The 15777-nt window shown below is 35.6% G+C and overlaps 1 protein-coding gene across 2 annotated transcripts in view; it reads left to right on the top strand.

The window, feature by feature from the left end:
* Nucleotides 1-15777, top strand: part of LOC134542691 (protein bicaudal C) — an 84632-nt gene that overhangs the window by 12111 nt on the left and 56744 nt on the right. For both annotated transcript variants that reach the window (XM_063387157.1, XM_063387156.1), the window contains exon 4: nt 12181-12260. In XM_063387157.1, the coding sequence (XP_063243227.1) occupies nt 12181-12260 (80 nt within the window). The remainder of the gene's footprint in view (nt 1-12180; nt 12261-15777) is intronic.

The following is a 15777-nucleotide window of genomic DNA, read 5'->3' as shown; positions in this document are numbered from 1 at the left end:
GTAACATGTTACGTACCCCGGGGAAGTGAAAAGAAATATTTATTAGGTGATGATAGATTTACGGAACTAGCTTTGTTAATTCAAAATCCCATGTTATCCGAAACGCGGCCGGCACTGGAGGTGAAGCCAGCCAGGCGGGTCTATTCCCAGTGTCAGCTCTGAGATTGTATTTATACCCTGCTTGAAATATGCTCTCAGTATTCTTCCACCACTCACTAAATAGTACTGTTATGGGCCTTATGACCAATAGGCATGCATTGAGCAAGGGAACTGTTGCACTGTTGATAGTTTTAAAATGTCGCAATAGTGCTAAATATTATTTTTAATACTATAAATAAAAATAAAAACAATTTTGTGAACAACAGATTTCAAATTTTATTTTATAAAACTAACTCCAAGAATTACTTTCCTTGGCATGCTACTGACCTAAACGGTTGTGCACTTCAGTGAGAACATATTCTTTCATTCCTATTTCTCAGTTTAAGGGAAGTGAAATTTATCAAAGATTTCAGTTTGTTCAGGTAAGACTGAACGGACTGTAGCAGTCAACTGTCTTAACCTAGAAAACACACACAGTACAAAATAAAACTACTAAGATAAACAGGAAAGATACAAACCTTGAAATTTGTCAATAATTAATAAACACCCCTCTAATTCATTTCACCATCCAACTTTCATCCTTGAAAAAATGGAGTCTACCGTGGCATTAAAAACCATTATTTGTTTCCAACCTGTCTGTGTGCATTAGAAACCAAAATCATAAATACGTATCATCTTTAAGAAAACGCAAGCACTGTTCACTTTTCAGAAATGTTTAAAAATCATTTATTATGTGTACATTCGCGAGAAAGAAAAAAAAAACACAAATATTACTGGAAACTGGTGCTTTAGCTACCAGCCCAAACCCCTAACGAGTGGTGGCTTACGTCTCCATTATTACATGGTAACAGGATGAAACGGTTTTTGATGTGTAACATCTTAGCTCTCGGTACACGCAATTTGGTAGGAGTAATTTCATGAATGGAACGGAAGTCGAATGAACAGGAATGTGTAAGCACGATGCTGCCAACAGTTGATGTCTCGGGTATCTCGAAAATATGGTGGACACACGTGATTAATCCGTATATTTTGCTTTCGTGAACATCGCAGAATTTACACCGTTCATATAGGTATTGAAAATAAATTTTTATCTTAGTACAAATATCCCTTAATACTTTGTATAATTTAGGGACATAAAAAAATCTTTAAAAAAGTTAGAAAATCTGGTTTACAACCCGTAGTTGATACTGAAATGTTTAGATTGCGCAGCGATCATAATACTGAAGACTGTTAGTATACATATATTAGACGCCATGTTAAAACAAAGAATTTCGTGATGAAAGCTTTACTGTTAAACCTTAAATGTTGAATCTGTTCAATAACATTCAGGTTTGTTTGTTGGAAGTATTTACAGACGGATTTCGATTGTTTAACCAAAAACTAATATACAAACATATTCTTAGTGTTAAGTTTTAAAATTATTCTGGTTAATATTTTATTTTTAAGAATTCTACGTTAAATTTCGTGTCAAAATCCTAAGTGTATTTGCACCAGGCCACATGAATTTATTCTTTACCGAGGATGGATGTTACACATCTCTGGCGAGTACTGAAAGACTCACATTTTTTTAATTAGTTGATGAGACCTGCCCCATGTGGGTAAGACGCAAGTTGCCTAAAACATTGGCTGAAGAGTAGTTTGATTTGTGGAAACGGTACTGTATTTTATGGAAGTATTGAATGGCTAGTTTCCGGTTGTGTATTCGTCTTAATCTTTCTTCATTCTTGGGGTTTCTCTGACATACATTTAAAACCATCAATGGCGTATGTCGAAGAATATCTTTAAAATAGCTTCCCAATTGCAAGAATCATTCAAAGAACATTAAAAAAACTTAATATAAATTTTATTTTAAAATATTCCCCTAGTATCTGATAACTATTTAATAGGATACAATATGTTTCATGCAGTCCATTGTTACACGCTTATTAATTTTTACACACAATCTTCCCAGCAGTAATATTTAAATTTTGGAAACCAGCTCTTTTATGCTGGTTCCTCTCCTAGACACCATATCGTCTAAAAGGAACCTGAAAATACAATTCTGACGATTTTTTTTTTGTGTAAACATGTCATATCAGAACGTTATACGACATTTGGTACGCGTAATTTCATGAATGGAACGGAAGTCGCTTGGAACGAAAATGTCACCACGGTGCTGCTATCTGCGGTGGATGGTGCGAATCAATGTTCACAAATACGAAGGAAACTTTATATTATTAACTGTTTAGTGAATTTCAGGAAGATTGGCAGTATTTTAATAAAATTTCTTGTCTAAAATCAGGTCAAAAGACAGGTATTCATATTTTTCAAGTCTTTCGCTTTTATAGGAGCCGTTTCATTATATAGTTTAACCTTTCGCTTTGCAAATAGAATGATTCGATAATCGATGTAGCTGCTCCGGCAGCGAATTCTATTAGTGGGTTTCGAAACTACGTGTGATTCTCGCCAATAAATTTAGTTAGAAAAATTTTTTTCTTATGTATCACGTTCGGCATTATTTTAAGGAATTCTGCGTTAAATTTCATCAGAGTTTCGTATTATAAGTTTATTTGCAACAGAGACCACATGAATTTTCTCGTTACCAAGGTTAGTTGTTTGCAAATCACCAGAGTTTTGAAAAATTCGCTCTTTTTTTTTCCTTCCGCATTATGGTAGATAAATAAAATCATTCAGTCCTGAATTCTGGTGGCGATTTTCATTCAGAAAAATGAATATGATCAAATCAAGCCAAGTACCATAAGTTACTCGAAGGTGCGAACATTAAAATCTGGGAAATTGTCAAGTTACTCCGTGCGTTCGTTTTAAATATTTTAATTTAATGACCACACTGACTCATTAGTCCCGTTCTACAATGAAACGTGAACGCAGACTAATCACACTGAACAAGTTTCTACAATATCACGGAGACTGACCCGTACGGATTAGCTCAGCAATGCTGAGCTCTTTTGCTATGTTGCCGAGTGTTTGGCTATTGCGGTAACCATGTTTGTTCTAAAGATGTGCAAGTACAAGATTATCTAGTGTTATATTAATAATATGTGGTTTATTTTTATTAAATTTGTAAGTTCTGTCCGTGCTATAATCTCGAAGGGTAATTTTGACGTGACAACGTCTAATAAATCTATGAACGCCGGCTGCACGCACGAAAAAGTGTCCCGTAACGCACATTGTCCCACTACGGATGTCCCACTAAGGATGTGTCCTGTTATGCTCATTGTACGCATGCGTAGCATCTTTTTCCACTCGATTGGAACAACAATCGATTTGAATTTTCAATCATATTTTCGTCGTTTGAATTATTAATATTATGTAATTTAACGATCGTCCACCAATTCGCAGCCGAAAAAAATATTTTTAATTTCCCGCCAACCAATATAATAAATAAATATGGCGGACTACATACGTTTTTAAAACTCCCACAACACACAACAAAATTATTATAAATATATATATATATATATATATATATATATATATATATATATATATATAACATCTCAAACAGTTATTTTCAATGTGGCCTCGTGGCCGTGCGGTTAGCAATAAATACGGTGCACGCAACATTTCAAAAGTAATAAATATATTTGAATTAATGAATGCAAATAAAGTAAATTTATTAATTAAATTGTAAATTTCATTTCACTCCTTTGTATCCATACAAAATAGTGATTTAATTCAATAAAATTTTATTCTATTTTATTCATAAAAGTATGCAGAGGTAGATTTTATCATACAAAAGGTAGAAAAATTTAAAAAAAATCCTTCCTCAAAGAATATAATATTTTTAATGCCTAAATGGTTTGGTTGCAAAAACCTATTACGGCTCAGTCTCAGGCCGAATATATTTCCTTTTCTTCTGGATCAATCATCACGTCAATGTTTTGTTATGACGTCACGTTAAACTATCGTCCGTAAACCGACATTACAGACAAGCAATTTTTTTTTATAATTAAATTAATATTTCATAACCTGTAAATGAAATTTCATTGGTTGCCATTTAAGTTTCCGCATAATTGTGTAAGCAGCAGAGACGTGATAGTGAAATATTACGGGTGATCAGTCTCTGGTTACTTGTCATTGTAGTATACCTGGCAACTCCTGTAGAACGGGCCTTTGGGCATATTTTTATCGAAATACTTCACGTTGTAGCTCTATCTGCAGTATTTTGTCTCACTGGAAATGTACTTGAACATCCTTATTTAGCTACGCACTTCTACCTTTTTCGTTTAGATTCGACCAAAAACGGTTGGATTTGTTGGAATACCAAACGCGTGCGCCATTGCTTATATCACGTATTTAATTCTAGAGATCTGAATTTGTGTCGAGTGCGAGAGAAGAAATTCACGAGTTTTTCACCTTGCACGTGGTTCGGTTACATATTTTAAGCGCAATTTAACGTGGAAAACGTGGATCATTGAACATGAGCCAAAAAAAAGTTCCAGGTGATAAATATTTTGTGACATTTTTGAATGGAACATAAACGGCATCGTAGTTCTAAGTTTGTTGCATATCAATAAATAATTATATTAAAATTATTATTTGATTAAAATTATTTTTAGGGAAATAAATGGGTACATGGAATTTTAAAAGAAAGAAATTATCTGTCATTCAAACAATAACAAGTATCAACTGTATGCTGTGTATATACGTTCTGGTTCCCTTTCATAAAGGCTCTATAGGTAACAAGAAAGTGATTTACAACAATGTTATCTTTTGATTGGTTTCGTATTGAACTACAGAAATTGGTGAAATCGAGACTTGGATATTTATTTTTTTAAGTTTTCGAATTACTACTTGGACGCAAAACTAAAACTAAAAAAAAAAATTGTAATTGTTTTAGAATAGTAGACTGATGGGTTGAATCCAATGTCTGGTGAAATAGTATTTTGTTTACATAAAAGATAAACAATAAATGTGAGTGTGCAAATTTGTGAAACTCATAATAGTTTTCAGGTGGCGTATATAACTTTAACTGGGGTAAATAATTAGACGGTAAAATAAAATCACTTAAGGGATTTTTCTCGGACGATTATTTGAGAATTACGTGTAAATTTCAGTTAGCGAAAAAAACCTAATGAACTGCAGTATTCCGAAATGGTGCTGATATATACTCATACTCGCTCGCAACAATCGAGCCGTTTCCACACGATGAAGATGCAATCTTGCTCTAGACCCAATGCAGGAACTTCTGGCCAATTGGGAAGCAAGACGCGAGAGGCGGAACTTACTCCTTGTTTCCAGAAGTCTGTTGAATGGAACATGCTATCTGATTGGTTATTTTGTACTGGCCATGCGACGGTTAGTTTTCAATAAAATTAACACAAAAAAATACAATTGGAGCCATGAGTGATAGCCGGCAGGAAATAAAGTTGTTAGTGGCTACTTCGGGCGATTTGAATATATATTTTTTAAATGTAATATGTTTGCGACAGTAAAACTAATTTAAGGTTGCCTTAAAATGCACTTGGTTCCACGTCTTTCAATTCCGTCAGGTCCACGAACTTCCTTTTTACAAGGTGCAACTAGCAAAAGTGAGTTAACCATGCAAAATGTGGACTTTAAAACAAATCTTTTTCTAAGAGAACTAAAATCTCTTATAATTTAAACGAATTTGAACGCCTAGAAATTGTTGAAATGGCGGGGATAACAATGAATACAATACAATACAATGATTCAATTGCCTCCATTAGGACTTCTGCTGTTCGCCAGTATGATTATTGGTGGAGAGTAAGCTATGTAATATTTTAAACTACGAAAATTTTTACCGTATTTACACATGATTCAAAATAGTTATCTTTTCTACAAATTATAATTATTTTACAGTCGTCCAAATAGATTGTACCCCAGCACTAAAAATCTATTTTATAATAAAGTATTTAAATCTAGTTGGAGTTACGGTGAATGTAAAATAATTCTAAAATTATAAAGGCTCATGCTAAGTCTGTCTCTTGTACATGCATCCTGATTGTGCGGGGGAGGGTGAAAAATAGATCCTCGTTGTTTATCTGTAATTCTTCAGGCAGCTCACAAAAGGCAGCCGCCTTGCATTTGTGATCAGGCTGTGGCGAAGTATGTACTCGTTTTGCGACTGGAAACGGCTCTCCTCTCTTCAACCACGTTCAATCTGTTCTTGGCATATTTCGGGTAAGAATATTTGGAAAGTGATTCTTCAGATTCGTTTGAATATATGCCGTACCTTATTTACCACTGTTTGTTTTACTGAAGTAGGAGTTGCGTATGATCATACTTTAATATAATCTTTTCACGTGCTACCTTTACAGTGTGGTTTACCTTCATTTGCAGATTATTGTATTCGTTATTGCTAAGGGGCTTTAATGATATTAATTTTACGGCATGTCGTTTGAATTTAGCGCATGTATAACTTAATGCAGAAGATATGTTTCTGCAATGGATTGTGAGAGGACTTTAAAAAGCGCTTAACATTTATTTGCGATATACATTAACGAATAAACTTCGTCAGATTTCTAAGTGAACTCTTATCGTATAAATAACGTACCAAAATTCACGGAGCTTTGTTATCATAAGTAAAAAAAAAGTAATAATAGCAGTATTATAAAAAATAAAATTAATAGTTTCCTGAAAAGCAAAATGGCGCGTCTGTTTTAATTTTTTTCCATCAGTACTGATAGTCCTCTGCTACGGTTTAAATTAAAATGTTATAGTGTGTTCTACACTTAGCCAAGCTGCAGTATCTCCTGGGTTTTCTGGTTTCTGATTTGACCGTTAAAGTTGGCAGTGTGCGAACTGTCGCAGTAGGCTTATGGTAGATCTACATGTAGGGAGAAATATTTAACTCAAAAAAGGTCAACTTGTATACGTGTTGGCGAGATAATTTAAATATCGTACCAAATTGTTCACTTTCAAATTAGTAAACCTCAAATATTAAAAAAGAAAAATGCTATTCAGTTAACATGATTTACTGTTTTACCACGCATTTTCTTGACAGTTTTTTTTAGTTTGTCTTTTACTAAATGTTTGTTGGCTACAGGTCAATAGCACAAAAATGTAGTCAGAACCGTTAGAACTACAAGCCGGGAACATCGTGTGCCTCGCAGACGTACTACAGTTTTTTTTTTCCTTTGTTGAGTTTTTTTGTATGACTTTAAACCGTTAAATCGCAAGGAGCAAATACTATTGTTAACGAAATAAAAACACAGATTCTATCGCCGCTAAGTTACACTGCTCTTTTAGTAATATCATTTATTCACGTTTCAAATACAGATGTATTATTTGTAACTTAGTTAAGACTTTCTAATAGCGAAAAGTTTTAAAAGTTTTATTCAAAATATTTTGTTTGGATTGACAGACCTCTGCTAGTAGTTTTTCAGGCTCAATGTTTTGTAAAACAAGATACGATGTAGGTGTTGGTTGCTTCGTGCCGTAAAGCAGCAAGCAGTAGCCGTATGGTGCTTGCCGAGACAGTCATCGAAATGTTCGTTTTTTGTTTTGTTTTTGTTTGTTGGTGCGAAGGCGAGGGCGCAGACACCGCCTGGAGCGTGACACGTGTCTTTAGGTCGCAATTGCCGGGATGATTCATTATAACTTACCAGCTGGCCGGCCGTATGAACCTTTTCGATCACTTGGTAGATATTACAATATTGGTTGCGTACAGTACCTGGAGCGGTGAAGTTAACAACGTGAAGATTGTTTGCAGTGAAAATACTGAAAGAATCCAACTATTTAATCAACACTAATTCACATTCTAATTCACATTGAATTTTTCAATAATTTAAAAACCTTCAAAACAAGTCATTGTTGGGAGTATCGTCCAAACAAGGCTTCATACATACCTACATATATATCAAAGTATCGTTTCGCGCAAAACAAAGTTCATGTTCTATAACACAAATTTGTATGAAATCGAAGTAACAAAATAATAATTTCAAGAGACAAGTTCTTTTAATTTCAATACTGATATATTATGTATATAATAGTCTTTGTAACAACGGAAAATTACTGGCAGTTCTACATACTTGGTGTCTTTCAAAAAATATATTTACATGGTTTGTAAATAAATTAATGTAAAGCTTCCTTTTAAAGCAATTGTTATTTTATTTTCACAGATAACTTTAATTTATTCATTAAGTGTTGAAATTTGTGTACATATCTGGCTCCCAAGTTATTTACTGCTGTACAATTTATATTTTAAAAATCGGTGAATGCGGTTTTATTACGCACCACTTAAATCAGACTTGTCATCAACTCTAGGTATATAGCTGTAAGATATTCTGAATAAATATTTTCGTTAAGATTTAGGACGCTGTCAACACTTTATTCAATAAATTCTGCAAATTTTCTTCCACGCCTTACGATCATCTTCAACGACGACCATTGAAGTTAACCCCCATATTCATAGTTACGTGGGATTCAGATCCAGATAAAATGGCGCCGAACGCTAGACTGACTAGTGACACTGTTTGACGCGCTCGGCCTATTGAATATCTACGGGCGAATTTTTTTATGATTTACTTGACGTAGATGGCGTAATAAGTAGGGTACCGAATGCTTAAGTTTATACCAAACCCATGATATTATTTCACGCAGTCTACACTCGTGCAGTTCGGCCAGTCAACCAGAAACTGAACTAATATTAGCATTGCTCGTCATGTTCACATGTACGCCATGAATGAGTGTAAACATACTCATGATCGGCCGAATTCTGATCCCGTTTCACCTGGGGAAACCAGGCTATGCCAGCCAAACACCCACACACAGAATCAAGCTATCATTGTACCTTATTATTGATGAAAAAAAAAAAGGGGGGGGAAACAAACAGCAAGGTTTTTTTTATTAATAACCTGTCATAGTGTTAGTAAAAGTAATGAAAAAAGTTGTGATTTGGTTCATCTACAATAATTACCTTAGTAAAAAGGCGATTCATAAAGATTACATGGTTTCTCATTATTGGGTCTTCCCTGGTTGTGTTCCTGACTAGAACAATTACAACATACTCCAAAACAAGTTGGTGGTCACTTCCAAACTGTTGGACCTTCATAGGTTACACATAACTAGAGGTGGGTTGTTACAGCAATTTTCGGTATCTGTTCCAACCTGATAATGATACAGTAATGTACCTAGGTACAAGTATCTGATACTTTTGTATCAGAGCAGTAGCGGTCCCAGGAAGCGACAAGGTATCAGCATTCTTGTTACAGGGTACACATCCTCCGTGCCGTCATCACCAGCGTATAAAGGTATCGGTGTCTCTGATACGTTATTTATCACGCCCGGTAATTCGCTACCTCTGTTACTCTCATGCCCGCCTGATACAGCCAGTATCAATCAGTTCAACATTCACTGCAGTTCGTCCTGGCCGTGTATTAATTACCACCATGTACATTGTTGCGGGCTGTCATGCTTTGTAGTTAGTATCTTTATAGTGAAATAAGGCATGGATAAGTGCAGGAAAAAGACTTCATTTGTGTGGAATTTTTTTACGGAAAATAATGAGTTTGCTAATTGTAATTTATGTAAACAAAAACTGAGTTATAAATCATCATCGAATAATCTGAAGAAACATTTGAAACGTAAACATTGATATAGTATGCTCACTAATGTACGTATCTGTTTTTTTTATTTTTTATTTTTGATAAAATCGTAATCTTGTAATGTATGAAAACACTAGTTACTAATTGTTTTCGGGAAAAAAAGTCCATATGCTGATTACATCTGTTATTAGTGTCAACTGAGAATTTATTTGCATTTTCATAGCTGTTAGGTGCACAAATATAAATATTATATCTTGTATTAATGTACTTTTTAATATTAAAATTTCATTAGTTTTATTATTGAACGAGACTGTGCACGCACTGCGCACTGAGCGTAATTTGATGTGGAACAATAACCAAGCGACTCGTAACAATTTCGCTTTGCGCCTCTTCTTCAACGCCTTCCCCTGCGCTTCCTCCCCTACATTATTTCCCTTCTTTATCCCTTATTCGTCGTTCCCTTCTTTATCCCTTATTCGTCGTTCCTGCTCCCTCCCCTTTCACAAGATCCGCCCAAGTGACCGTCATCTGCGATCGGGTTCTGCGCTCATTGGCCGTGGTGTTGTTCCAGGCGAATTCTGAACTGATACTAAAGTACTTGATAATATTTTTCAAGTGTACTCGTTTGCCGTTCCTGATACAGGCGCGTATCAGTGCCAAAGTATCAGGTTAATACTTTTCGACCCACCTCTACACATAACGTGCTTACTGGTTACAGGGTCCATTTTACTCGCCAATCACGTCCAAAGTTCTTTAAAAGTCAACGTAGTTGAAATACTTTGTTTTGCATTTTGTATGTTAATTGTTTTGTAAGTAGTTAGATACACGCTGCTGAATCCAAATACTGAAAGAAATCTATTTTATTATGAAAATTTGATCACGTTAACAATTCCTCTGTATAAATATGCTAGTTTTAAGATACCTAAGTATTATATGAGGTATGTAGTATTCAGCATGAAAAAAAAATAGTTTGAATTTTTTTTCTTCATTATAGTGGGTTAGGTGTATTGAAGTACCTAATAGCTGAAATGAATTATTTTAAACATGTAACTTAGATTTATTTACAGTTATCTCTTCTAAGTCTCGACTTAATCTGTACTTAGTTTAACACTTCGTAATTGTGGAATTTCACAGCGTGTTGGAACGACGCTTGAGTAGTAGGAAATAGGGGGTTGGGGGAAAGGCGTGGGTGTCCTGTAGACTAATTACCACACGGGGATATGGTGCGGGGGCCAGCAATGGATTTCCAGCACTCTAAAACGTTGCTCTTTCCGTTATTCATTACCATCGAACGCCCGCTCTCCAACCGCCATCTTGTATTCTAATTTTTTTTTTTTAGTTTAATAATCTCTGTTGTGGTAGGTCGGGATCAACGTGTTGGAAACTATTAACAATAATATGGTAAGGTTGAAAAACACATGCCTTTACCCGCTCGGCCACCATGGCACCATAGCAATATGACAAGTCTGATGTATACATATCTCAGAAATAAAAAATAATAATTTAGTGTCATTAATACATAAACAATATTGAATACAATTATCATATAACCTTAAGGCATAGTTATGTCATAATCCTTAAAAGTTATTATACATAATATTGCATAGTTGTGTATTTATCAGGATGATAATGTTTCTCTCGCCTACATATTCCGACATTAAAACGAACTATGCCTATTGCAAAGGTGTGCATATATTTAGACATCCGGCTGTTATTTGAAAAAAATTAAATTTTTACCTGCTTTGAGGTCTTCTTTTCGAAGAATGTTTAAGAATCCACTCACGTACCTGTATCAGCATTAGGTTTCTTTTTGTCAGTGTTAAAATAGCTGACATGGGTATTTTTGAAATTTTATCTGCAAAGCGTATATGCAACTACGATAAGTACGAAGATAAAACCTATGTGAATGGTCGCGTGCAAAGAAGTAACGCCATCACTGGAAGTCCTAAAGCCACGAGGTAAGGACTGTGTACCAGTCCAGTGCCTCGCGCATAGAGGCGATCGAGTAGTTTATCCACATGCTGATGTGCTAGTGGCTTCCTTGCACCCAGGCTTCTATAGTCTCAACAAGCTCCACCTGAAAATACTTGTGGATGAAAGCTCCACCCTGAAACAAAACCATTGACTATAATCGCTACTGGGTTTATAACTTGCAATTTAGTCATAGTTTAGTTTGACTTAAGTAGTGATGCATTAGCTGTAGGGAACTAAACCATTAGCAAAAATAAAAAAAAAACACAGTTTGCCTATAATGGGTACTTTATAAATTTCATAGATCTTAGGGAACGCAACCTTTTGTAAACTTGGCGTAGTTCACGAAAAGGGGGGGGGGGGGCATTGGGGCCCGCCCCCTCACCGGAAATCAAAAGCCCATCTCTGAGGGAGCCGCTTGCGCTTTCAAGTTCCTAACTGTGAACTGTGAATAATAAAGTTATCCCCCCCTGGGAACCCTACAGATTTTTCCCTCTGGTCATCTGGTTATGCCAAAATGGATTTAAAATGCCAGTGAATACTTTATAGGGACACAGTATGCAACACAGTAGTGGCTGGAGCGTGTTGCCGACTGTTGCAGACCCGTACGTGAGGATCGCAGGTCGACCCGATGACGTCAGGCTCGCCAAAGAGAAGGTCATCGGTACTCTGGACACGCGGGTGAGTTGTCACCCTGCCATGCACATTCGTGTATTCTTACAGTTTAGAGTTGGTGGTAGTTACAAATTTACTGTTTATTGTGCATATAAATACTTATTTCTTGACAGTAATTGTAATATATAAATAGCTGAGAGAATGTTTTTAGCGTTTTTTTTTTTTTTGTTGAGGATCTTGTAGGAAAAAGTAAATATCAAATCTGAAATATAAAACACGATATTTCGTACCTCGGTTAGAATGCAGCCTAAAGCTAAAGCCTTGTATTCATAGCTCTATCTCACAAATTCTCATATAGGCAGCCCCAGAGGAGAAGCGTTTGTTAACAGCTTGAAGGCGAGCTTATAGCCATCCTCCGGGCACAAGGTCACTTTGGGCTCCCACTCGCTCAATGATCCGACAATAATAACTATTGCGTTATATGGCGGTTTCAAACTAGCATATTTGTCTCTCTTTTCTCTATACTCTTTCTGTTTCACTATCTTTCATTATTTCTCTCATTTTGGTTTTCTTAACCCATTTTCTGTTTCTCTCTTTGTTTCTCTTTTTCTGTTTCTCTCTTTGTTTCTCTTTTTCTGTTTCTCTCTTTCTGTTTCTTTTTCTGTTTCTCTCTTTTTCTGTTTCTCTCTTTTTCTGTTTCTTTTTCTGTTTCTCTCTTTTATTGTTTCTCTCTTTTATTGTTTCTCTCTTTTATTGTTTCTCTATTTTATTGTTTCTCTCTTTTATTGTTTCTCTCTTTTATTGTTTCTCTCTTTTATTGTTTCTCTCTTTTATTGTTTCTCTCTTTTATTGTTTCTCTCTTTTATTGTTTCTCTCTTTTATTGTTTCTCTCTTTTATTGTGTATCTCTTTCTCTCTTTTATTGTTTCTCTGTGCCAGCAGAGCTGTCTACTAATGGCACGCGTTCTTTAATAATGACGACTTATTCTCGACCTGTTATTCCAGTCGACTATCTGCCTATGAAACGAGGTGGTGCAGTGGTAAGCCACTGCGCAGTGGTAAGCCACTGCACATACACTTAAGAACCCAGGCTCGAATCCTCGCCCATCCATCCTGACAGCGGTTCTCCGTGATCTCCCGAAATAGCTCCAGGCTTATGCTGGGATGGTTTCTTACCGCAGACAATGGCTGTTCTTGCATTAGTATCGCTGATAGGGCCGCTGAGAGAATTTGTGGGCCCCTGGGTAGCTGGGGTAGTAGGCCCCCCTTCCTTTTTTTTTTTTTGCATACCACTACTACGTACTATGTATACCATAAATATATATGGTATCGTAAAATTGCATCCTTCATTTTAACATACATAACGATTTCCTAGTTACGCAAAAATAAGAGCATTTGCAGTATTATCTCAGTGCACTTTTACATTGTTAATCCCATCAAAATACAAATAATAATTAATTTTGATGTATATATTGCTAAAAAACATAAAATCTTAAATGGTAATCAGAAATTGCATTATTATATGAGTGTTTAAAATACATACGTATAATAATTTATTCTGAATGTAAATATTATTAAAATAATGTAAAGTAATAATCAATTTTATTACTTCGAAAACATCAAACACACTGAACCACGTTCATTACATTGAAAAATTTGTAATACATATTAATTATTTATAACGTTCCAGGGACATAAGAACATTTCATTAGTGGGGGGGGGGGGGGGGGGACAGATGTATCACACTTACCTCAGTCATAGAGCGGGGGGTCCGGGGGCCCTCCTCCGGAAACATTTGGAATTTTAGATGCAAAATTGTGCTATTTAATGAGTTTCCGAACCAAAATATTAAATATACCATTCCAAGAATTTAATGACGTAGTATGTATTAAATACTACTCTGACAGTAGATGTAGTACAATTTAAATAAAATACCATCTAGAAATTTGCAATCATTTTACAGTATATTGCCAATCATAAATTTGATTTTCTAATCAATGTGATCACCAATGCAACTTTTGTAACTACTGGTGGAGAAAAATACTACTACGACCAAACATTTATTCTGGGAAAAAGAGGGGGGCGAAATGCTACTCTCGGCCCCCCCCCCCCCATGCATAACAGCACGGTGGCGACTCGCCCCTGCTGCCCCCCTGTTCCGACGTCCCTGTAACGTTCCCATTTCTGCTACTACGCAAGTATTTTGGTGTGAACTGAATGTTACAAGTACCTACTGCTCGGTTAGGTTATTGGTTATCGACTGTAGTTTTAGGAACACACAAAACTATATATATATATATATATATATATATATATATATATATAAACAAGATGTTTTAATAGCAGGGGGAAATGTTTTTCCAGCCATTTATTTTCCACTTCCCAGCCGGGCGCCCGGGCCCCTAAGGCTACCGGGCCCCTGGGTATTTGCCCCTTTTGCCCCCCCCCCCCCCTCTCGGCGGCCCTGATCGCTGATCTGCCATTGCCACACCTTCTTTAATAAATTCGTTGAAGACGAGACGTTAAGAAAAAATCTTTCATATTAAATTTAGAATGTCTTAAGTTCTATGGAAAATATTAAAATAACTATTTATTATATATACCTACAGTAAAAATAAAAAATTCCCAACTCAAAACTTTGTAAAAATAAAATTACTTTCAGAAAAAAAAACGATAAAAATAATTAAAATATTTGATGAAACCAAATATGAAGTCCTAAGTTCAAGTACCTACTTGGTTCAAGTCTCGGCATGTTCAAAAATAAATAACCGCTGATCAAGACATACATCTACAACCAGGTTTAATAAAAGCTAACCTACCATCTGCACTATCAGTGGTACTTGCCTGTTAAAAATTTTAAAAATATTTTATAGAGAATGAAAAGGGGGGAGGGCCACTTTTTTTTTTTTTTTTTTTTTTTACAGAACGTGAAAGAAAGTTATATGCAATGCAACGCTTATAAGTATCTAACTTTAATGCAGTACTATTTCGAAAGGACACTATTCATTACATGATATAAAAATATATTTCATTAGTCAAGGCCGAGATCAGTTCAGTTATCACAGTTCACTGTGTCTAATAAAGAGAGATGCAGATCTAAAAAAAAATGTATCTCAGCTTGTAAATACTCGTTATTAGCTTTGTAGGTACTATTTCATCGCGGCCTCTGACAAACTAAAATGTTGAATATCTTAAAAAGGCAAATAATTTTTATAAACTAACAGAATGCGAGGAAAAATGCGATTGGGGGGTTTCGCAAAAGTTTTCTGTAAAAAATTATTTTCGCAATTGTTTAAAATATGGTTGGTCGCACCAGTTTCAAAAGCGCCACGTGTCGCATCAGTTTGAAGCGTGGACGGCACAGATGACACCTCGCATGTTGGGTCTGGAGGTTAGTGGCGGCGGGGGCGCAACAACTAAATTTCCAAAAGGGGGGGGGGGGAATATAGCTTTTTATAAAGAATCATCATCGATCCCCACATTGAAGCGGGGGGTACGGGGGTGTTGCTCCGGGAAAATTTGTATTTCAAGGTGGAAAATGGTGCTATTTAAGCAGTTTTATTATCTAAAAATTGATTACACAG

Source organism: Bacillus rossius, assembly GCF_032445375.1.
Source record: "Bacillus rossius redtenbacheri isolate Brsri chromosome 9 unlocalized genomic scaffold, Brsri_v3 Brsri_v3_scf9_1, whole genome shotgun sequence".
NCBI lineage: Eukaryota > Metazoa > Arthropoda > Insecta > Phasmatodea > Bacillidae > Bacillus > Bacillus rossius.
This window is presented reverse-complemented; position numbering and strand designations above follow the sequence as displayed.